Source organism: Hemitrygon akajei, chromosome 10 (genome assembly GCF_048418815.1).
Source record: "Hemitrygon akajei chromosome 10, sHemAka1.3, whole genome shotgun sequence".
NCBI lineage: Eukaryota > Metazoa > Chordata > Chondrichthyes > Myliobatiformes > Dasyatidae > Hemitrygon > Hemitrygon akajei.
Window position 1 is genome coordinate 136,212,918 of NC_133133.1, and position 25,407 is coordinate 136,238,324.

The 25,407-nt window shown below is 42.5% G+C and overlaps 1 protein-coding gene across 4 annotated transcripts in view; it reads right to left on the reverse strand.

The window, feature by feature from the left end:
* Positions 1–5,147: 5,147 nt before the first annotated feature.
* pus7l (pseudouridine synthase 7 like) overlaps positions 5,148–25,407 on the reverse strand; it is a 37,665-nt gene continuing 17,405 nt past the window's right edge. For 2 of the 4 annotated variants that reach the window (XM_073059036.1, XM_073059035.1), the window contains 7 exons: positions 17,555–17,753; positions 16,672–16,716; positions 13,931–14,029; positions 10,999–11,080; positions 8,311–8,591; positions 7,351–7,407; positions 5,148–5,584 (listed from right to left, as the gene is read on the reverse strand). In XM_073059036.1, coding sequence (XP_072915137.1) covers positions 5,240–5,584; positions 7,351–7,407; positions 8,311–8,591; positions 10,999–11,080; positions 13,931–14,029; positions 16,672–16,716; positions 17,555–17,753 — 1,108 coding nt within the window. In that variant the 3' untranslated portion in view covers positions 5,148–5,239. The remainder of the gene's footprint in view (positions 5,585–7,350; positions 7,408–8,310; positions 8,592–10,998; positions 11,081–13,930; positions 14,030–16,671; positions 16,717–17,554; positions 17,754–25,407) is intronic. The other 2 variants (XM_073059038.1, XM_073059037.1) reach the window with 2 other exon arrangements.

Below are 25,407 nucleotides of genomic sequence, written 5' to 3' on the forward strand. Positions count from 1 at the left end.
CTGTATTTGGTGTGGCTGATGATGGTTTGGGTTTAAATGCAAGCCAAACGGATATCATTGCATTTACATCACTTTTGGCCCATAGGAGAATCTTGCTGGTCTGGAAATCTGCCACTCTCCCATCTGCTGCTGCTTGGTTAGAGGACATAATGTCTTTTCTGAAATTAGAAAAGATTAAATTCACTTTGAGGGGGTCTGTGAAAAGGTTCATATTTTGGGAGTCTTAAGGAAGTATCTACTAGTTTAGGGCATTTGATTGTACTTGGGAAGTTTCCTCCCTTTTAAACACATATGGTTTACCTCACAGGGCGGTTGATGAATTGTAATATGAGTATATTTTGGATCATCTGACATGTGGATGTGCGTGGGCCTTCATCTTGAAGTAGTGTGGGGGTATGGCTGTGAAATGTTCGTACTTGTATTTGTGAATTGTTGTATTGTAAATACATTAGCTGCCATGGTATGTTTGGGGAAGGTGGGTGAGGGGAGGTTTGTTTAGGGGTAAGATATAAAAGCAAAATGGAGGAAAATGTAATCATTATGCATTCTGTATTGTGTCATTCCTTCAATAAAAATATATTTTTTTAAAAAAGAAAGTCTCCACATGTTTAGCATGAGTAATTTCCCTTATTCCACAGCTATCAAAATTAAAATCCCCAATTAAAGTCACTCTGCTTTTTTTGCACACTTGCCTAGACTTTGCATTTATGTATTCTACTATTCAAACAATATACACTGCACCATTTCTTGAAAAGTACACACCCTAAAAATACATATATCATGCAAATGAATTCCAGACAAGGAACTATTCATCCTAGTATTTCGGGTCCGAGACCCAGGAAATGAGAGCGATACACAGCATGTCAGTAATGGGAGAGACACAGGACAACAGCAAAGGCAGTTGTTATAGACCCCGCAGAATACACAAGGTTTGGAATGTCTCCTGACATAAGCGGAACGGAACCACTGATTACTGCTATTGTCTCTTGGAGAAGGAATTGTGTATTGAGTACCGTACTAGTCATTGAAACCCCTCAGGGGACAACCAGAGTGGTCTGGTTGAGGGATTGCATCATCCCAACCTGATTGACATCTGAGACCCCGTGAGTGAGGATAAAAGATGGGTCTGGGGAACACCCCTTAGACACACCAGGAGAAACGCTAGAAATCCAGTGACAGCGTTTTATAGCGAAAGCTGGTGGGAGTCCTCCCTTGTCTGGGTGGCGGGCTCGTCACGGAAGAGCGGTTTAGCTAAAGCAGAGGTCATACTTGAACGGCCACAACAACGAGACACCGACGGATCGAAATCATAAAGGAAGGTTGGCAAAAACAATAGCGGTAACTGTTCCCATGCTTTTTTTTTCTCTCTCTCTCTCCAACAATTTCAACACAGCGACAAATAAACGGCTGCAGCCTGTATGAACTGAAATGAACTTTAGATTTCCATCAGACGATTCATTATCCCCTAGACAACGATAGAGCTTATTTCTTATTGATTATTATTATACCCGCACTTTTAGGTTCAGTATTGACGACGTATATTATCCGTATATTTGCCTTGATATTATTTTTGTGTATTTTTACTAATAAATACTGTTAAAAATAGTATCATCAGACTCCAACGGACTTCTCTATCTTTGCTGGTAAGTGACCCAGTTACGGGGTTCGTAACACTAAAGTACACTGATACACAATCAATCTTCATCTTGATTTTTTCCTGAAGGCTTAAATCAACCACTGGTAAAAGGAAAACCCAGAAAGGGGTATACTGGGACCATATTCCACATTAAACAACCCAAGATTTTGTACCATTCATTTCACATACCTAAAACTGAAGACCTTATGATTGAAGTGTTGTCAACACTCTACTAATGTTGACAATATTGGATGAAATTTTATGTCCTCTTATGTTAACCCAATAAACCATTGCTGCTGGTAATCCGCATAGATATAAATGTAATTCACCAGCAATTCTGAAAATGGGGAGGATTTGATAGCACCACCACATAACCTTGAGCTTTATCTACGAGCTCTAAAACCAGTGGTGAGGCTAACATATAATCAAACACAGATCTGATTTATGTGACCTCCTACTCACACCCCAATGTAGCCAAGGTCCTTGAGGCAGTTATACTTCTAAAAAAGCAACCAATATGCTAGCTTCCAGCCAACTTCCCTTCATTGATTTAAATGCTACTGACAAGTTAACAGCAGTTATCAGTAAAGCCTGTAGGCTTTATTTCCCACACCAGTTCATGCACCTGTTCACACACCTGGGTTTCCATCTAATAAATGACATTCAAAATGCTGCCGCTATCTTAAAGTGATTCTACTGGACCCCTGTCCACAATGATTCCACCTAACCACAGGTTCAGTAATGATGTAAAAGGAGTGGCAAGGCTACGATGTGCCAGAGTGCAGGGATTGAGCCAAAGAACTCTGCTTCATATCTGGCTCATCAAAGTTACTCCAACCATAGCTGGAATTTAGCCAGAATTTGATCAGCTCTGATGTTACTATCTGGCAGGCATGCCTGAAATGTCCTACTCTTGTTCCGAACGCTTTCATTCATATGTACAAATCTTTTTCTTTTCTTTTATGCTGTAATTAAATGTATATTTATGTTCATAATTAGTTACTGGCAGTTTTGTATTTTGAAATCAGCATTTTCTATTTTTCATTATTTAAATCCCCCCCCCCCCCCCCTATTTCTAACTAGCTCTGCTCATTAGGAGACAGCGAAAAGATGTTTCACCACAAGCTATCCGATGGATATCAAGGTGCTGCATTAGGCACGGTCTTACTCTCTGCAGATTGTGGTCTCATCAACACCGTTTCTCCTGGAATGCATTGAGGTAGCAATATAGAAACCTCGGGAGTCTTATAGCCACAATAAATTTAGTTTATCCATGCACAAGAGTGGGTTGTATCTGTGTATCAGGATCAGCTCAATCAAACCCACTGATCGCCAAAAGTCAGCACTGACGGTCAATTCTATAAAAACACCAGGGTTTATTTCTAAATCTGTAGCATTGAAAACATGGGAACGCATGCTTTAACAAAAGCAAATACTGTAGATCCTGGAAATACAGAACAAGAGCAGAAAAAGCTGGAGATACTGTGTTGAGGGAAGATGAGTTAATGTTTCACCAGAGTTCGGAAAAGCAAGCAGAGAACGGTGGGAAGCAAAGTTTGGCAGGGAAGAGAGTGAAATAACAAAAGGAATAAGAGCAAAAGGTGAAAAAGGGCAAGACAGTGCCTTATTTAGACAATTCCTTCTCTTCCATAGATGCTGCTCAACCTGTTGAGTTCTTCCAGCAGATTACTGTTCAAATAGGGCAAGGGTTTGGAGTTGTAAACTCAGATCAATTGTCCAAAATTACCAGAGTGAAACGGAGGAAGATCTGGAGATCTTAAATAAAAAATAGAAATGCTGATTATTGTCTGAAATTGTTGAACCCCAAGGATAAATCCAAAAGGCTGCAATAAGAAGTGGTGTTCCTCAAACTCACGTAGAACTCTATTCCTCAAGTGGTATTCCTCAAACTCACGTAGAACTCTATTACAACGATGTAGGAAGCAATGAGAGATTTCTGAAAGTTTGAGTAACTAACTCTCATAGCCATCTTGATGATATTTCTTTCTAACTTGTTTCTTCTAAGACTCCATTCCACTAGTCAATTCTCCTTCACAACACTGCTTTTTATGTCTTACTTTCTCAACTGTGCACTCCATCAACCGCAGATGATAGGACCCTCAACCATGACTGCTCCAATTTCCACACTTTTGTACTCAATGCTTCTAAAATAAGGATAGGATTTCCTTGTCCTCACTTCCCATCCCACCAGCTTTTACATCCAAAGAGCCTTCACACCCTGCCCTCATCCTCCACAGCTTCCTGTACCTCGGGATGCTACCACCAGGCAGATATTTGTTCCTTTACTGAAAATCCAATTTCACCTCAGCTGTTTTCTTTTGAGGACAGGAGAGGAAGGAGATAGGATTAGAGGAATATCAAATGTCAAATTGGAGGAGTTTCAAATTTTGTGTGAGGAAATGTTCCCTGACAGCACCACTGGATGGCGCAATTTCACCGTTAAGATTTGCACTTTTTTGTGAACTAAATTACCATGGGAAATATTTCCACCCTTTTGCATTGGTCATTTCTAATACCTCTATTATCTCCACTCCTAATCTTCTGAAATATGAATATTAAGAAAGGCATTGATAGAGTGGACAGCCGGAGACTTTTTCCCAGGGTGGAAATGGCTAATACAAGGGGGCATACTTTTAAGGTGATTGGAGAAAAGTACAGAGGGGCATGTCACAATTAAGTTCTTTATACAGAGAATGGTGAGTGCCTAGAATGTGCTGCCGAGAGTGGTGATAGAGGCAGATACTAGATAGGCACGTGGATGAGAGAAAAATGGAGGGCTATGTTGGAGGGAGGGATCAGATTGATCTCAGGGTGGGTTGAAAAGTCTGTACAACATCGTGGGCTAAAGGGCCTCAACTCTGCTGTAATGTGTTACAGTATCTTCTATATTCTATGCAGCAGGTTGTATCATGATTTGGACATGCAATGTACCCTCAATAGTCAAAGACAGAGTGCATATCTCTTACAGAAAATCATAGTTAAGTTTATCAAGTTGAGCATATTGCCCTTTCCTATTTTAATATTAAAAAAAAGGTAAATTCACTGATTACCTGAGCCATCAGTTGTTGGCCAAGGCCGACGGAGGCTAGAGTGCAAGACCACAAAAAGGTAAAGATTCAAGTGATTACAGAATAATTAAAGGGCACATACTCCAAACCTCCCTCAGCATTGTTTGAATCCTCTGAGGCAGTTCCCTTGTGATTATGGTTCCATTCCTTTTGTGTTGCTTGGTTTCCCTTGGGCTGCAGTATTTCTAGGTGAGAGGGCAGACCTGCTTAACATGTTGTCTGCCAGACAATTTATGCTGAGTTCTAAAACCTGTTTTGAACACTCCTCCACCTGATTCCTCCTACCTTTCAGGATGTGAGAATCTGCAGCATTGTCACACTCATTCTGCTGAGCCAAGTTAATATTCACAACTTAAAACTCTGACCGGTTGGAATTTTCTTATTCCAAAACAGTCCATAAATATAAACCCATGGACCCCGTCTCTCAAAGTAAATACTTTATATCCCAAAGGTGTTACCTGGCTCGCTGACAAATGCAGCAGTGACTCTGTCAAAGAGCATACTGTACATTGAATTACACACCGCATTTCATTATTTCCCGAAGACACACTGTTGCATAACTTGATGAATTTAGGCTGAATGACAAAGAAAGAGCTTCGCCTGTTTTTGGCAGCAGCTTGGATTCACCAGTAGCAAAGTCTTCCTTTGCACAGAGCGCCTCTTCACTTTCCAACCACCGATACACAAGTTCATGAGGCCGTGCCAGGAGTGACCGATAACATCCTGGAATGTTCAGTTGCAGCGCGGGGATTCGAAATCTGCTCGTCTCCAGCCCATCTTGCGCCAAAGCTTCTTGGTACCATGAAGATAGTTTGTTGCAGGGATACTGGACGCTGTAGCCAGGCATGGGGAGAACAACCTTCAGTTAAAAAAAAAATAAACACCAGATAATTTCTACTGAAAGACAACCTCTTAATTAGCTCAGCATTTAACACCATCATTCCCACAATCCTGATTGAGAAGTTGCAGAACCTGGGCCTCTGTACCTCCCTCTGCAGTTGGATCTTCAACTTCCTAACCGGAAGACCACAATCTGCGCGGATTGGTGATAACATATCCTCCTCGTTGACGATCAACACTATGCACCTCAGGGGTGTGTGCTTAGCCCACTGCTCTACCCTCTCTATACCCATGACTGTGTGGCCAGGCATAGCTCAAATACCATCTACAAATATGCTGATGATACAACCATTGTTGGTAGAATCTCAGGTGGTGACGAGAGGGCATACAGGAGTGAGATATGCCAACTAGTGGAGTGGTGCCGCAGCAACAACCTGGCACTCAGCATCAGTAAGACAAAAGAGCTGATTGTGGACTTCAGGAGGGGTAAGGTGAATGAGCACACACCAATCCTCATAGAGGGGTCAGAAGTGGAGAGAGTGAGCAGTTTCAAGTTCCTGGGTGTCAAGATCTCCGAAGACCTAACCTGGTCCCAACATATCGATGTAGTTATAAAGAAGGCAAGACAGCAACTATACTTCATTAGGAGTTTGAAGAGATTTGGTATGTCAGCAAATACGCTCAAAAACTTCTATAGATGTACCGTGGAGAGCATTCTGACAGTCTGCATCACTGTCTGGTGGGGGGGGGGGGGCACTACCACACAGGACTGAAAGAAGCTGCAGAGGGTCATAAGTTTAGTCAGCTCCATCTTGGGTACTAGCCTACAAAGTAGCCAGGACATCTTCAAGGAGCAGTGTCTCAGAAAGGCAGCGTCCATTATTAAGGACCCCCAGCACCCAGGGCATGCCCTTTTCTCACCGTTGCCATTAGGTAGGAGGTACAGAAGCCTGAAGGCTCACACTCAGCGATTCAGAAACAGCTTCTTCCCCTTTGCCATCCGATTCCTAAATGGCACTGAACCCGTGAACATTACCTTATTTTTTCAACATATATGTTTTTGCACTATTTTAAATTTCCAACATATATACACTGCAATTGATTTTCTTATTTATTTTTTCTTCTATATTAGGTATTGGATTGAACTAGGGCTGCTAAGTTAACAGATTTCACAGCACATGCCGGTGAAAATAAACCTGATTCTGTCTGCTGACTATATTCTAGGCACACTCAACCTGTTTAAGTAGCACGAAGCTGCAAATGATTCCATAGGCAGTGTCTGCCTACCCGAATATCTCTCACAGAATGTGGTTCCCCGATCTGCCTGATCAGCTAACACACCATCAGTTATCTTAGCTAAGAATAATTGTTGACATTACATTGCCAGTAATTTCTTTGAGTAAACCTGCAGCATTTTCTGGTCTGCCTGAAGGTGCAGAAATGGTCTGAATACCTGAACTAAATTAGGCGCACAGATGCAGAAATTAGCTCGAGCACACCACTTACAACTGTCCAATTTAAATGGGGGACTGAATCAAGTTATACCAAAAATAGTTTTAGAATTTCAGAAGAATACTACCTTGACTCAGCCATTACAATTCTGAAAATCCAAAATAAGGCACCTTATTTACTTCTCCATTTTCCAAACACTAATTAACCACCTTCTTTCAATAATGATCAATTATTACTTCCACATAAGACTGTGAAGACCACAGGAATACATGTGTAATGTTCTCCAAAATGCCCTTCAGTGATGGAGGCATAGGCTTAAGATAAATGACCTACCTGGTCAATGGAGTATGTGCTTGATTCCACATCTTTGGCTGTCACCACACGCACCTGCTGGTGGGAAATAATTCAAATGTAGATTACTTTTCCAAAGATGTCTGTTGAAAATTTACAGTAACAATGGGCACTTTTTCTTCAAAAAATCAATGTAGTAAAACCTAATTTTCCCTCTTACCGGAGGAGATAATATTGATTGAACATTACCTGGCAACATTGGGGCTGAGAAAATTTAAATCAAACCCAATAAAAAATTATTCATGGTTCTGATACCTTTGCCAAGGAAGACATCATCTCTGCATTTATACTGGCAAGCTCTGTAAAAATTTTGCATATTTCAGTAAGATCATCTCTCTTTCTTCTAAACTCAACTGAACAGAGGCCCAATATTATGAGGTATCACAGATGTCAACAGATATGAAACCAAAGTTTCAGTCATGTTTTCCATTCCAACGAGACATAGATGTTAGAATGAGCCACTATTGCAGAAAGCAACAGCTTAGACTAAAATGACCAATTTTACTACAGAAGGAATCATCTACAAACTGTAATTCTGTTTAAAATAAATGAGAAATAAAGAAAAACAAGAATTATTATTTCTTCAAATTCTTGGCAGAGTGGTAAAAAGGACCTTCCTTTTGCCACTGTGAGAATTGCAGCCTCCAATGGACTCACACCAGGAAATAAACTTGTAAAGGGAGTGTATTCACAGTGCAAATTGAAAGGGAATTGTGTCTGGTGAATAGCAATATATATTGTTCATAAAAAGCTAAATATCCTTTTGCTCATTCAACAGTGGAAAGAAGTGGATGCTTGGCCGTTCACAAAGGATTCTTGATTTCTTCTGCAGTACATCCATAATGGTCTTATAATCTTATGGTCACGAGGCAGCACAACAAATTACATGAAAAATTCAAAAACGAACACAACACTATTTTTAAAATCGTTAATTGAACTTACAAGGCTATTTTGAGATGAGTCATCTTGCTCCAGTCTATCACAGGTGACCAGGTCCCCCTCCACAACATTCATGCGATAGATTTTCAAGCGGAAGGATGCAGCTTTGTTCCAGATCTTACTGCAATACGAGTGGACGTACAAAATGCGCATGTTGTGTGGCAAACTTAGCCAAGCCCGCGTACAGCCTTCATGACCATTGCCATAGCGATTCAATGCACGCAGCACCAGTCGCTCTCTTGTTTTGTACTCAGGCATCAGGCCAAGAGTTGCTTTGGCATCCTCTGAAGAAAAGAAAACACTACAGATTTATTGACTGCAGCGCCTGAAGGGAGGGAGGAGACTCTAGTGGTAGTTAAACTTTTATGCAGGAAATTCCTCCCATTCTTGGAGAGCTCACACTGCTAAATGTCCATTTCTGCAGAATTATATTTTGCTTCAAATTAACAGTCAGCAATGAATAAAAGCCTTTTTGTTTGGACATCCCAAAGCACTATATAGACAATGAAGATTAATAGTCCTTAAAGCACGGCATATAGCATCAATCTTCCCCTAACCATTATGATCTGACCCACAGATAGTCTATTTAATGACATCATTGAAGTGATTAATTTGGGTGAGGACAGTGTGGAGAACTTCCCTGCTGTTTCTCAAAACAAGGCCAAGGAACCACATTTCCCCAGGAGGACAAACATGAGAAACATGGTTTAATCTTAAACATGAGAAATTCTGCAGCTGCTGGAAATCGTCCAGCGTTTTGTGTGTGTTGCGTTGGTTTAATCTGAATGTTTTGTATATCCAAGGCATGTATTTGAAAAAGACAATGAGGCAACAATGAAAATACCTAAATCAAATGTTCATAAATCAAGGAACACTGGTAAAATTATAACTACAATTTGGCTACACATAGACCATTTGTGTGGAGTAAGTTCACCAGACACTTACTGAGTTACTGTGTCATGGGTGGTGGTGGTAGAGGGGGGAGGAAAGATTGCCTAACTTCATTTTGGTTCCAAAGTGATGAGCATTTTAGGTAAAATAGCTTCAGCTGCAGGAGGCATTTTGACATCTTAAGTGAAAATTCACATCAATATATTTAGAACTGGGCAAAAAGCTATTTCCATGGATGGTGCTTCTGGAGTGAAATCATTAACTGCTTTAAAAAAAATCAGTAAAATAAAACATTTTGAAATCTGGAACCAAAGTAGAAACATACAGCTAATTGTTCTTAAAACTCTGAGAAGATTTGTGTGGTGTTCTTGAGAAACAGCCTAATTCAGTTTAGGCCAATTTGAATACTTACGTGGGTGCACGAGCAGAATCTGTGCAATGAAATTCTCACCCGCACTAGTAAAAGGAACAGTTCATACCCACAAAATGCTGCAGCTTCCCTGGTGCTGTGCTATGTAAAGGACCTTCATTCATACGGCATTCCTTGTCCTGAATGAGGTCAGTCGCCTCCTATTTCATCAAGTACGTCACGTGTGCCTTGTCTGCTTTGCACACTGGGCCACTTCCAGCCAGTCCTAAGACCCTTCCAGGCAGCCACTGATCTCTCTCGTATCCCAAAGTTTGCTACTCACTGCTCCAAACCCCAACTCCACAGACAAAGAGAGACGCCATCTACTTTTCCTTCCTCATTACAGGGGCAATCAGAGTCAGCAAGGGCATTTGCATGGCAGGGGCTCTCAAAGTGAAGGCTTTCGTCAATTGCGCTCAAATCCTTCGTGCTTTCCCTCACAACCTCCAATCAGGAGCACTTACAGTAGGGTTAATCCCAGGGACCCCACACAAAGAACGCGACTTCAGCAGGTGCAACACCAACCTGCCCAGTTCCTCGCACCCCCTCTCATCACTGTCTTGCTCATCCCTTCAGAAGATGGAATGTGTTGTTTGTCCCTTTAAGGGTTGGCCGCAAAGATCGCATCTGCTGGGCTGCGGATAAATGTGAGAACGTGCAACACATCAATAGGCAACTCCACACTGAAACTGTTTAGCATCAGCTTCAGTGTGGTATTGCAGAGATAACGGACAGTGCTTTTACTGGTGAACTTCACAACCAGATCTTTATGTGACTTTGCAGAATAAAAAGGGTTCCGTCTCTTGCAACACCAAAGAGGTGGCGTGGAACAGCCCAATCTCGGGGAAACTTGCAGTGAATCTGTCAGCAGAGGTACTGGCGGGAAGGACGCAACCCTTTCTCAAATCCCTGGCGCAAGCGCTGAGACCACATTGATTTCAATAGGGATTCCGAGATGCCAAGGTCCAGCGAACTCGACCCATTGCATCCACTCAGGACATGAGGCTGAGATTAGTGATTCCAGGGTGAGAGGCAGCAAGAAAGCCATTGAACAGTGAGAGTAAGAGGTTTGAATTATACTGAATATCTGAGACACCAGAAGAATCCATGTTCATCCACTTCAAAAGTAATCCACTATATTTAAAGCAAAAACCAGAAAGCATAGATTTAAGGCAAAAAAAAACACGTTTTTGAGCAATATCAAATCAAGTTCAATACCAACTTTCACAAAACAAACTGGAAATAATGCTGGGACTATTGAAATTGCCCCTTTTGATAAACGAGATCAGTACAGCATGCAAGAAGACCAAACACATTTTGTTTGCTTAATAAGAAGCAAGCAAAATCTAAAATTAAAATGAATCCTTTGGATTGTGGCTATTGACACTTACCAGTATGAATAAAATGCCTTTTGGCCTTATTAACAGGGTCATCTCCTTCTTCTGGTGTAAAGAATAAATGCAGAGCTTTCACCTAGGTGCAGATGTAAAGGACCAGAAAACAATTCAATAAACAATTACTGCAGCAGTAGCATTTCAAATCATCTCGGGTGCTTCTCAGAAATGTAAGATGACATTAATCAAAAAGAAAGACATCAGGATGGGTAACTAAACACTTGGAAATAACTAAAATTAAAGTATGACTAAGGAATTGGAGAGTACTGGAGAGGCACGGAGGGAATTCCAAGCTGAGGGCCTCAAGAGCTGAAAGGATTTGTGCAGCAATAAAACTGAGAAACCCAGAGACAGCAACCCAGGAGGAATTTAAAAAAGAAACAAGGAATTTTAAAAGGGAATCCAATCAGCAAACACAGAGCTGACTGATGAACAGAATTTGGTGTAGTTAAGGCAGCAGACCTTAGGTGAGTTACCACTTTAAATGTTTGGCTTTTAAGCTTAAAAAGGATGATGCCCAATATGTCCGAAAGTATTTTTTTAAATAAAAGTAATGTTCAGGTGAACAACAATATTTTGCATGCGAGGTAACATTATAGTAACTCAACTAAACCAAGTGTTTTCCAAAACTGTGTATAGTGGTCTTGTTAATGGACACTTGTACAAGAAACCTGATTGCAGGTTCAACCCAGATGCATTTTCCAATGATCCACTGCGCAGAAAACTGTTATAACATAACCAGAATTAAACTCTGCTCCATACATAACAATGGGAATTAAACAAGTCTACCTGTTGCCTTAAAAGTCAATAAAATAAACTTCAAAGACTGAACTATTAAAACAACAGGTCGTCCACATAATCATTTTAGATAGATTTTTTAAAAATTCAGTCCTCATACAAGAAGAACATTTGTTGTCCTTCCTAGTATTCATAAGAATTAAGAAATAGGAGCAGGAGTAGGCCATCCGGCCCATCGAGCCTGCCCCGCCATTCAATAAGATCATGGCTGATCTGTCCGTAAACTCAGCTCCATCGACCTGCCTTTTCCCCATAACCCTTAATTCCCTTACTATGTAAAATCTATCTAACTGTATCTTAAATATATTTAGATACTAACTATCTTTTAGATCTTAAAAAGATCTTCCCTGGGCAGAGAATTCCACAGATTCACCACTCTCTGGGAAGAACAGTTTCTCCTCATCTCCGTCCTAAATCTTCTCCCCTGAATCTTTAGGCAATGTCCCCTAGTTCTAGTCTCACCTACCAAAGGAAACAACTTTCCTACTTCTATCTTATCTATCCCTTTCAAAATTTTGTGTTTCTATAAGATCCCCTCTTATTCTTCTGAATTCCAGAGAGTACAGTCCCAGGTGACTCAATCCCTCCTCATAAGCTAACCCTTTCATCTCTAGAATCAAGCTGGTGAATCTCCTCTGCACTGCCTCCAAAGCCAGTATATCCTGTCTCAAGTATGGAGACCAGAACCGCACACAGTACTCCAGGTGCGGCCTCACCAGTACCCTGGTGATCAGAAATTTAAAACTTAACCAATGTTCCCAGGAAAAATCTCTCATTCCTATTTCCAGTGCCTCTTATGCTCACTGTGTTGGCGCGTAGCCTAGTGGGCAAGGCATCAGACTAATAACCTGAAGGTCACTGGTTCGAGCCTCAGCTGAGGCAGTGTGTTTGTGTCCTTGAGCAAGGCACTTAACAACACATTGCTCTGCGACGTCACCGGTGCCAAGCTGCATGGGTCCTAGTGCCCTTCCCTTGGACAACATCGGTGGCGTGGAGAGGGGAAGGCTTGCAGCTTGGGCAACTGCCGGTCTCCCATACAACCCTCCCCAGGCCTGCACCCTGGAAAACTCCAGGCGCAGATCCATGGTCTCCCAAGACCGACGGATGCCACCACTATGATCACTGCCTTCCATATTTGCCTCTGTCATTAGAATGAATCAACATCTCAGGAACTGAAAAAAGCATTGAATAAATGGAAACTTTCTTTAACTTCTACGCCAACTACAAGATTGGGCACCACAGTCAGTGTAGCTGTCTCACAACTCCAGAGATCTGGGTGTGGTTCTCAACCGTGTGAAGTTTGCGCATTATCCTTGTGACCATGTGGATCTCCTCTGGGTGCTCTAGTTTCCTTCCACAACCCAGACACCTAGACATTAGGTTTACAGGCTTAAGTAAAATTAAGCCCTATACAGGCGGCAGGTGGGAGAATCAAGGGGTATTAATAGTCATGTGAGAGAGAAAGGCTTAAAAGGAATTCAGTTTGATAAATGGGATTAGTCAGGGAGACAACAGTCTCCCTGAGACTGTCAAAGGGCCAAACAACCTTCTGCGTAGTAAGGAAACATGAACATTTATAATTTGGTAACATTTGCTTCAACGTTAAGTGGTGGAGAATCAAGTATTCATGAAATAAATGGTTGCATCTCTAGTAAAGAAATCCTAGATTTGTGATTCTGAGCATTACTGTTTGTCTCAAAGCTCCTTCACTCAATTTCAATCTCCATATAAAATAACAAAATTATTCAAAGCCAAGCAACACTGCAAGAAGCACTGCCCAGGCAAAAAAGTATATAGCTTAAATGCTCAAATGCTCCAAACCGATCCATACTCAGCAGGTCAAGCAGCTTCTATGGTAATGAAAAAACAGTCGACATTTCGGGGCTGAGACCCTGCTTCAGGTCCTGACGAAGGGTCTCAGCCCAAGATATCAACCGTTTATTTATTTCTATAGATGCTGCCTGACCTGCTGAGCTCTCAATATTTAGGCCCAGTTTCAGGCCAACTTTTGCTGCTATGAAATGGTATTGATAACAGCCCGAAGTTCTTAAGCCTCAGTCCTCTGAAAGATTACTTCAGCATGCTTGTACTCCGGAAAGTCTTAAAGCGCTCACGTTGTACAAGGTCTTACCAAGTTCTGCTTGAGGAGAGCTAAACCGATCTGATCTGTTTGAACGTTCTGTCCCAGGCCAAACCTCTGAGGCCCGTAGTAGTTCACAAATCCTTTCTCCTGCAGCAGAAAGAATTTACTCCCCATTTAACAGGAATACATTACCGTCAGTACTAATGAGAGATTATTAATAGGAATGAGGCGAATAAAAATTATCCATGTAATAATTTGTCATTAAGATAAACGAACATGACATTCTTATCACTGAACAGCTGTAACCAAGAACCAAGCATTTAAGATCTGTATCTCCACTAGAATAGAGGAACTAAGTGAACTTTTATTAAATTAACTTTTTAAAAAATAGATTGCCCATGTCCATGTTAAAGGATAATAAACAATGCCATATCCAGTGTAAATAGGGCACTTTGTAAGGTTTGGTGGAACAGTACCTCATCATCTATTGACTCCAGGCTATCCTTTCCAGCTCATCTCATGGAGATAATAAAGGGATGGGCACCTTCAAGCATTGCTAAAACTCTAGATCCAAACAGTGCATCGCAGCCAGTTCAGATCAGTCAAGAGATGAAACAGCACAAGCTCTGTATTAAAATTGCTCGTATGCTGCCTGACCACAGGCATTAAGCCAGAGGACCGAAACGCTGCCAACGTGGTCCTACTGCCGAAGCCCGAAGGCACAAACTCAGCGAATCAGGAACAGCTTCTTCTACCCAATCATCCGATTCCTAAATGGACTCTTCCTCACTTCTATTATTTCTATTTTTGCACTACTTTTAATTTAACTAATTTGATATACATACATATATATATACATACAGACACACATTATATATAATATATACATACACTTACTGTAATTGATTTATATTTTTTCCATATGATTATCTATTTCATTGTACTGCTGCCCCTAAGGTTAACAAATTTCATGCCATGTGCCGGTGATATTAAACCCGATTCTGATTCTGCCGGGAAAAATGGATAGGCCAAATAATCTATTGTTAAGAACAGGCCAATTAATCCGACATTGACAGGGCAAGTTTGTTGAAAAAGAATGCTGAAGGATCGTGTAAATGAGGATTAAGATCCTGGCCCATCGAGGGTAGTCAGCATACATTTGTTAAAGGGAGGTCAGGGTCTGACTAACAATTTTATTGATGAGCTAACAAGAAATGTCAATGAGGATGGCGCCAGTAAACAACAATTCCTCAGGAGACATCTTCCAGATACACAACCTCTTTAACTATTTCACTTTTTCTATGCGTCCTGTTTGTTCTTTTTCCCTTAATTCTGTTTCGGAGACTGTTGGAGCCTGTGACGTGCAGTTTGGAGTTCGATCGCGTGATCTGGCACTCTGCTGTCCCCGGACAGGACCGCGAGCACTGGGTGCCTCGTGCAGAAGACCAGAGACCGGGTGCGGGGCCACGATCAACACCATTTCAAAGTGTCAAGGAAGATTGAAGCATCAAGGAGAATGCGGAGGTCAGTGGTTGTTCTCCACTGAGGCCATGGGTCAGTGGAGTTCGGAAGGCCATGGGTCAGCGGAGTTCAGAAGGCCATGGGTCAATGGTGTTCAGAAGGCCATGGGTCAACAGTGTTTGGAAGGCCATGGGTCAACAGTGTTCGGAAGGCCATGGGTCAACAGTGTTTGGAAGGCCATGGGTCAACAGTGTTCGGAAGGCCATGGGTCAACAGTGTTCGGAAGGCCATGGGTTAACAGTGTTCGGAAGGTCATGGGTCAACAGTGTTCGGAAGGCCATGGGTCAACAGTGTTTGGAAGGTCATGGGTCAACAGAGTTTGGAAGGCCATGGGTCAACAGTGTTCGGAAGGCCATGGGTCGGCAGTGTGGCAGTTGGAAGGCTGCAGGTCGATGTTGCAACTGTTGTTCTTCACAAAAGGACTGAGCTCGAGTGGCCATTCTGGCAGGCGGATGTCTCAAAATTCTGAGATTTATGTGATTATTGGTATACTGTAGTTAATATTGCGCTCCTTCAGTTTTCTGTGTTTTTCTTGTTGTCATTGGTGATTTGGGGTTCGGATGGGTGATTTCTGGGGCTTTTTGTGCGAGGAAGGGGTGGAGGTTTGTTTGGAAGTTTTGTTTTTTGTGCGGGGGTGGGTTTGATGTCTTTTCTTTCAACGACCCCCCCACCCCCCCCCCCATGGCTTTTCTGTAGTTCATGGCTATCTGGAGAAGACAAATGTCAGAGTTCCACATGCATACTTTGACAATAAAATGTACCCATAGATCTTGGCAAGATGCTTGTGGATTAATCTACCTTGTAGGATTTTGTCAGCGAGAAAACCCTTTGGACTCAAAGGAAAGGAGGAGAGTTGACAGAAAGACTCATTCAGTGGCAGAAATCAAAGGGTAATCTGGCGCCAGAATGTGTGGCCCCCAGCACACCCTCAGCTGTATTGTTAACACAAATGATGGATTTCACTGTATTTTTTGTACAATAAACTTGATCCTTGTTAAGAATTCTTGTGACAGAGCTGCTGTACTTGTGGCTTTTACACAGCTCAGTGCAGAGGTCCTTGTTTTTGTGGTCTAACATGATGTGGATTTAAATAACTAAAACACTTGCTGATGGTAATTAATTGGTGGCATTGTCCTAGATTAGAGGAAGATGTTGGTGGACTGATTGGATGGAGATGAGGTTGTCAAATGAGTTTAATCTAGACAGACAATGCTTTTGGGAAGGGTAAATAAGACAAGGAAATATACAACAAACAGGAGAATACTAACATTTGTAAAGGGCCAAAGACACCTTGGGACTGCACGTGTGCAAATCTGTGAAAACAACAGGAGAGGTAAATAAGGTTGTTAAAAAGCACAGGGACACTTGATCTTTCTTGGTTGTGTTACAACACAGGAGCAGGGAGTCAAAGCTTTAGCTAAGCCACAGTCTGAGCATTGGACAGAGTGTGGTCACCACACTACAGGAAGGACACAAGATCAATGGGGAGTGAAGAAGAAATCTGCACATGTTGTTGGGCTGGAGAATTGTTGTTAGGAAGAGCAACATGAAGATTGGGGCCATTCTTTGGAGCAAGGGAGAATGAGAGGAAATTTAACTAAACTTTGTAATGATATCAGGTGGTCCTAGAGGATGAACACTGAGGATCCATTTCCCTCAGTAGAGATTTCAGTAATTAGTGGAAATTAGACTAAAATCAATTGGACACTAATTACAGCTGAGGTAAGGATTGACCACCTCAGTGAATAATGGGAATATGAAATTCAGTGCCTGGTTAGCGGAGACAGAAGCTCTCACATTTTTTGAAAAAATACCTGAGTGATCGCTTGAAGAGCCATTATCTGCAAAGCTATGAAATAGTAGCTGATCAGTTGATTTAACTTTGACAATGGTGGGCATGGACAGGATGAGCCCAACAGCCTCCCTCTGCACTGAAACTTCAACAATTCCATGTGTTGTATCAATTGGGAAGTCAGATTCATCACTATCAGTCAACCAAGCCCACCCAAGGACAAAGGGCAGAAGATTACACATTTACCAAACATTAGTTTACACACATTTCCAGGCTGAGTCAATACGCCAATCTCTCCTTTCTCTTCTCTGTGTTTACCCTCAGTGCAGTAAAGGTTACACCTTTCAAAGGGACCTTACCTTGATATTCTCAATGGCATCAAACACCCTTTCAGTCAGACTTGCTTCAGGATCATCTTCCAGGTACTTGCTGACATTTCTTATGATGATACTAAAATGGTTTCCTTTCAACTGCCCAACTTGCAAGTGCTGGGTTGCAGGGCGCAGGTTATATATTTTCAAATCTTTGTTTTGGATCGATGACTGAATTGCTTTTAACCTTGACAATAAACAAAAATGGGTGTGTAAGACTAAAGAGGATCAGGCTACAAGTGAGAACATTCATCTTTATTTTCTACACAAAATGTTGGAAAACTTTAAGTAACAGAAGTTCAACCACTGGCTTCTGGTAGGGTTTCCTCATTTCCTTGTCCAAAGCTAAATGTCCACAAACAAATGAGGCACTCTACCATGAAGAGAACAAAGATACAGAGACAAAGTAGCTTTAGCAGTTTTAGTTGTGTGACCTCAAGAGCTAGGTTACTGCGCTGCACAGGTATTAAGCTGAAAATTTCTATCCATTGAGTCAGAAGCTTTATAGGAATGTCTCACTACAGGAACTTGAACAGATAATCCAGACTGACACACACAAAATGCTGGAGGAACTCAGTAGGCCAGGCAGCATCTAGGAAAAGTGTACAGTCAACGTTTCAGCCCGAAACGTCGACTGTCCTCTTTTCCTTGATACTGAGTTCCTTCAGCATTTTGTGTGTGTTGCTCGGATTTCCGGCAACTGCAGATTTTCCCTTGTTTGTGAAATAATCCAGACGACAGTATTGAGGAGTACTGCAATGAGGTGTGGTCAACAATACCCTTGCCTCAGATGAGCCGTTAAACCACATAATCTGGTCAATTATCCCACTGATCATAGTACCCGTTTGGCTGCAGTTCAATGGGCTGTAAATCCTCTAGAGTTTTGTAAAACTAGGAAAAACTGGGGTTTGCACACTTCAGTGCACAAGAGGCAACATATGACACAGAATGCCCCTTCAAAATTACAAACATTTTCTTGAAATACCAGTAACTCAAGCTGTAGGGAAATGAGGGAACCAGGCTCTGCACTTGAACAGCAGGTGATGCTACTTTTTTTTTAACAGATACTTCTCAGTTATTCAGATGCAATTTGCGATAACACACCAACAGCTGCACAGAGTATGAGCTAATCAAGTTTTAAATTTACTGCTTCTCTTATGAATCAACCTACTCTCCGGGTACTCCCCTACAACTGTCCAATTTTAAGTTAAAAGTTTAAAATACAAGATAACAACAGTATCCAGTCCCTATCTCTCTAAGTTACTGTTTCATGGTATCTCATGCCATACATTAATTAAAAGGGAGAATTAGATATGGGTTTGTTTGTTGCAGGAAGCTCTGACTATGAGTGTATAACAACTGATGAAATTTCAAATCTGATTTCAACCAGATGCAACATTTCAGCATCAATTTGATTTGACATTGAATAACTTACCAGAATGCCTTACACAATGAATAACCCAATTAACTCCCAGTGACAGCCTGATCCAAATTCCATACAACAGAGACCAAATGCAATTAAGATTTCATCGACTGCTCACTGTATGTTTTCTTCAATACTGACATCACCACAGATTCAAAAATAGCAGGCAAAACTTTGCCTTTGACTACTGGAAATACCTAACAGGTCGGGCTACATCTGAGCCGGGAGATAAAAGGTTAACATTTCAGGTCATTGGACTAATTTCAAAGCAGCAGAGTAGGAAGAGAGACATGGAGAGGAGGGGGGGTGTCTGTGAGATAGAGCTACAGCAGGAGGGTGTAAATAACATTAATGATGGTGACAGCAGTTCAGCAAGGGTAATGAAGGCCTGTTAATCACTGGCGTGTTCCCAGAAGACAGACACAAGGGAGAGAAACAAACACAATATGCCGAAACAGTTAAACACTGCAGATACTAGAGATAAGAAATAAAATTTAAAATGGTGGCATCCGTTAGTCTCGAGAGACCATGGATCTGCACCTGGAATGTCTCCAGGACGCAGGCCTGGGCAGGGTTGTATGGGAGAACAGCAGTCACCCATGCTACAAGTCTCTCCTCTCCACGCCACCGATGTTGCCCAAGGGAAGGGCAAGGGCCGATACAGCTTGGCACCGGTGTCGTCGCAGGAGTTGCCAGAGCGGGGTTGAAGGCAACGTCGGACTGCCTTAGGGACTCCAGCTCCGGATTTGTCCTCAGGGTTTACTCCCGAAGCCTTTCCCATGAGTGGGTATGGCCGCAAGGCAGCGGAGGTTTAAAATCAGAGTTTTCCCTCTCTTAGGTGGACTGCCTTCCCAGGCTGACGAGCTCCATCTACCCGATTAAGAATACAGGCCTCACTTGGAAATCACAAGTACAGTTAATATTGCAACTGAATGGCTTTTCATCAGAGCTGGCCAAACAGACACAGTCTAGAAAGGTTGGTTATCTGAAATAGTTGACTTCTTTGTTCAAGTCCTTAAGGTGCCAATCTGAAAAATGACACGCTGCTCCTTGAACTTAATTCAGCTTTCACTGGAAGACCATGGGAGGCCAAAGAGTGGGAGAGCAGAATTGACAACACACAGCAGGACAGGCAGCATCTATGGAAAAGAGCACAGTTGACGTTTCAGGCCAAGACCCTTCACCAGGACTGGAGAAAGAAAAGCTGAGGAGTAGATTTAAAGGTGGGTGTAAGGGAAAGAGAAACACAAGGTGATAGGTGAAACCTGAAGGGGGGGAATGAAGTAAAGAGCTGGGAAGTTGATTGGTGAAGGAGATACAGGGCTGGAGAAGGGGGATTCTGAAAGGAGAGGACAGAAGGCCATGGGATAAAGGAAGTGGGGGGGAGCGCCAGATGGAGGTGATGGGCGGGCATGGAGATGAGGTGGGAGAGGGAAAGGGGCTGGGAAGTGGTGAGGGGGGGGGTGCATTACCAGAAGTTTGAGAAATCGATGCTCATGCCATCAGATTGGAGGCTACCCAGATGAAATATAAGGTCTTGTTCCTTCAACCTGAGTAAGGCCTCATTGTGACAATGGAGGAGGTCATGAATTGACATATCAGAATAGGAATGGGAAATGGAATTAGAATGGGTGGCCACTAGGAGATCCGGCTTTTTCTGGTGGACAGAGTGTAGGTGCTCAGTGAAGCAATCTCCCAATCTACTCTGGGTCTCACTGATATACAGGAGACCACACTGGGAGCACCAGACACAGTATATGACCCCAACAGACTCACAAGTGAAGTGTCACCTCACCTGGAAGGACTGTTTGGGGCCCTGAATGGTAGTGAGGGAGGAGGTGCATGGGCACTTCTTCCACTTGCAAGGGTAAGTGCCAGAGGGAGATCAGTGGGGAGGGACAAATGGACAAGAGAGTCGCATAAGGAGTGATCCTTGCAGAAAGCAGAAAGTGAGGGGGGGGGGGGGGGAAGATGTGCTTGGTGGTGGGATCCCATTGGAGATGGTGGAAGTTGCGGAGAATTACGTGCTGGACACGGAGGTTGGTGGGGTGGTAGGTGAGGATAAGAGGAACCCTATCCCTGGTAGGGTGGCAGAAGGACGTGGGTGAAAGCAGATGTGCGTGAGATGGAAGAGATGCGGTTGAGGGCAGTGTTGCAGGTGGAGGAAGTGAAGCCCCTTTCTTTGAAAATGAGAATGGAATGGAGGATAAAATGTTGGGGCATTGCAGGGGACTGTACAGTGGTTTTCTGCAAAGCAGCCACTTGATCTCCATTTAGTTTCTCCTCTGTAGAGGTGACTATAAACTGCAATAAACAAATCACTTCACACGTGCGGTAAGTTTTTAGTCAGTTAATTCTCTACCACTTGCATTCTGACTAACCTTGACCTTTCACCTGTTTACACTGCTGCGAAAAAGCCCAAAGTAAACTTAAAGAACAGCATTTCAGATTCTGAACGGATTAGCTGATCCTTCAGGGCAACATTCAATTAAGCAGTTTCAGAGATCCAGCCTATTCCGGATTTCATCAGAACTCACCAGCACAGGTGAATAACTTACCAGCACAGAATAAATAATTCTGATTTATTGATGATTCAATAAATCATCAATCTTCAATAATTCAGTCACGCCAGCACAGCAGAACTCAGCTGCTTGAAAAACTTATTTTCTCAACAGTCTCTTGGCCATCCCTCTGAGTAATTCCTTCATTACCTCAGTGTTTTTTTCTGTAATTCTATTTTTTTCAAAGAATTTTACCAAGTCTCAGATTGAATATATTTATGTTATTTACATCAATTACATACTGTGGCAGCAAGTTATACATCTCTCGGTGCACCCAGGCAGAAGTTTCCCCAAGTTCATAACTGGATTTAAACAAGATTTCTGTTTACTCCATTACTGCCTTGTTCTATAGTCGCTATTCTTTAAATGGTTCAGACTGCACTTGGTTTTGAATTTTCTTTGCCGAACGTCGGCCATACTGGGGGTACGCTTTGCTAACACGTACCGAGGATGCCCAGCAATGCCAATCCCATGCCAGTGCTGTCAATTTATACATTGATGATTCAGCGTCACAAACAAGAGACTACTTCCTGTCACAAGAAAGAGAAAATCTGCAGATGTTGGAAATCCAATCAACACATACAAAATGCTGGTGGAAGTCAGCAGGCCAGGCTGCATCTATGGAAAAGAGTATTGTCGACATTTCGGGCCGAAACTGTTCGGCAGGATTACTACACTGCAAAGTCTCTTCCAGCGATGCCTGCCCTGAAGAAATCTAAATCTTCCCTTCGATGGGAGTTCAGTGAAACCCTCTCTCACTGATCCCCCTCTGTGATCCCTGCAGTCCTGCCGTAAGGTCTCAGCCCAAAACATCAACAATACCCTTTTCGATAGATGCTGCCCAGCCAGCAGAGTTCCTCCAGCATTTTGAGTGCGTTGTTTGGATTTCCAGTATTTGCAGGTTTTCTCTTATTTCTAGTGGAAAGTATCCTGACTGGTTGCATCAAAGTTCAAAGATTCAAAGTAAATTTATTATCAAAGTACATATACGTCACCATATACAACCCTGAGATTCATTTGCTTGCGGACATACTCAATAAATCCATAATAGAATAATAACCATAATAGAATCAATGAAAGACCACATCTATTCAACCAGTGTGCAAAAGACAGCAAACTGTGGAAATTCAAAAGGAAGGAAATAATAATCATAAATAAATAAGCAATAAGTATTGAGAACATGAGATGAAGAGTCCTTGAAAGTGAGTCCATATGTTGTGGGAACATTTCGATGACGGAGCAAGTGAAGTTAGCCCTTTTGGTTCAAGAGCCTGATGGTTGAGGGGTAATAACTGTACCTGAACGAGGTGGTGTGAGTCCTGCGGCTCCTGTACCTTCTTCCAGATTTCAGTAGCGAGAAGAGAGCACATTCTGGGTGGTGGGGGATCCTGGTGATAAATGCTGCTTTCCTGGGATTACATTTCTTGTAGACGTGCTCAATGGTGGGGAGGGCTTTGCCCATGATAGAATGGGCCATATCCATTTTTTGTAGGATTTTCTGTTCAAGGGCATTGGTTTTCACACAGGCTGTGGTGCAGCCAGTCAGTATACTCTCCACCATGCATCTTTAGGAGTTTGTCAAAGTTTTATGTGGAATCTTTGGAAGCCCCGGAGGAAGTAGAGGTGCTGCTCTGCTCTCTTCATAATTGCACTTACACATTGGGCCCAGGACAGATCCCCAAGATAACAACACCATGGAATTTGAAGTTGCTGACCCTCTCCATCTCTGATCCTCCAGTGAGGACTGGCTCATGGACCTCGGCTTTCCTCCTCCTGAAGGCAATTATCAGCTCCTCGGTCTTGCTGACATTGAATAAGAGGTTGTTGTTATGGCACCAGTCAGGCAGATTTTCAATTTCCCTCCTGTATGTCGATTTGTCACCGCCTTTGATTCAGCCTACGACAGTGGTGTTGTCAGCAAACTTGAATAAGGCATTGGAGATGTGCTGAACCGCACGTCCATAAGTGTGAAGTAAGTACAGCAGGGGGCTAAACACACACAGCCTCGTGGTGCTCCTGTGTTGATGGAGATCGTGGAATGATGTTTTTGCCAATCCAAACTGATTGGGGTCTGCAGGTGAGGAAATCAAGGATCCAATTGCACAAGGAGGTATTGAGTTCAAGACCTTGAAGCCTATTGATTAGTTTTGAGGCAATGATGGCATTGAATACTGAGCTACTTTGTTATAGAGCATCCTGATGTTTGCATCTTTGCTGTCCAGATGTTTCAGGGTTGAGTGAAGAGCCAATGAGATGGCATCTGCTGTGGACCTGTTGTTCCAGTAGACAAATTGGAGCGGATCAAAGTCACTTCTTAGGTAGGCTTCTCATGGCCTGGTATGGAAAGTCCCATGCCCAAGAACGGAAAAACCTACAAAAAGTGGTGTCTACAGCCCAGTCCTTACAGGAAAAGCCCTGCTCACCACTGAGCACATCTACAAGGAGTGCTGTCACAAGAAAGCAGCACCCATCATCAAGGACCACCACCATCAAGGCCATAATCGCTTCTTGCTCCTGTGATAGGGAATGAGGTATTGGATCCTTGGGTCCCACGTCATCAGTTATTACCCCTCAACCAACAGGCTCTGAAGCAGCAGGCGCTGTAAAGCAACACGCTAACCGCTACTCTAATACGCTGCCACAAAATAGGACAGAAAGAGACAAAGAACAACAGGATAAAGTCTCAGCAACATGCACAACACGCTGGAGGAACTCAGCAGGTCGGGCAGCATCCGTGGAAACGAGCAGTCAACGTTTCGGGCTGAGACCCTTCGTCAGGACGCTTTGACCACAGCACCTGCAGTGTACTTTGTGTTTAGGATAAAGTCTCAGCCTACTTCAAAAATCATTAACCTCTGTAAATATGTGGGGAGAAGTGATGGTCACTAAAAATATGCCCACTAATAATATCAAACTTGTAGACTAAATCGGCTAATAAATGTATTTAACAATGGCTAATTACAAGAATCAAAGGGATTTTTGCATGTGACGGAATAATGACTAGACCCAAAGGTCTCATCTCTGGTTAGTCAAAAAATAATAGTTATACACTTCAAGGTTAGTCAAGGAAATGCTCATCTATGAAGTGTAAAATTAGAATTCAGTGATATGAGTCATGTGTAATGATGCTCGGTTATATAATAATCACCACAGAATTTCTATTTTAAGTCTTCCTGGACCTCTGTACTTGAATACTTTACATATGTTTGAATAAATCAGTGAGCAAGGAAACCTGAGTATTGACTCATTATAGCAGTTGCGTCGAGCAGATAACTCTCACAACTCTAAAAACAAAGCACGAGACCATTCATCCCTTTCAACCTATACTGACTCCCAGAGCAATCCTATTCTCTCATTTATTTTCTTGTCATCTATTCTCTTCCAAATGTTCATTAATTAGACGAGATTATTCTGCAACCCTAATGAAATGACAATAGCCAATTAGCCTACAACCAGTCTGTCTCCGGGATGTGGAAGGGTCGGGGGAGGGGGTCGTCCATACAGTCACACAGAGAACCTGCAAACTCCAAACAGACTCCAAAGGTTGGCATCACATCCTGGAGCCATGAGGCAGCAGTGCGACCTGCCATGCCACGGCATTCCCCACCAAAAGGAGGAAAAACATGCCCCCCAATACCAACTAGTACCGTACGCGATCTGCAACTGCTTGCTGGTTCAAGGAGATTTGGCTGCAGATGTTGGCAGTTTTCGAAGAGCACGAGGAGATTTTGCAGTACTAAATCAGCCTGGAAGCCCCTTGTCATATTCAGCAGAGTGGATCTCCCAATAATGGAGCAGAATGCAAAATTACCACTCAGCTGGCAAGAATGCAAACTCAAGCCCTGCCAGCATCGATA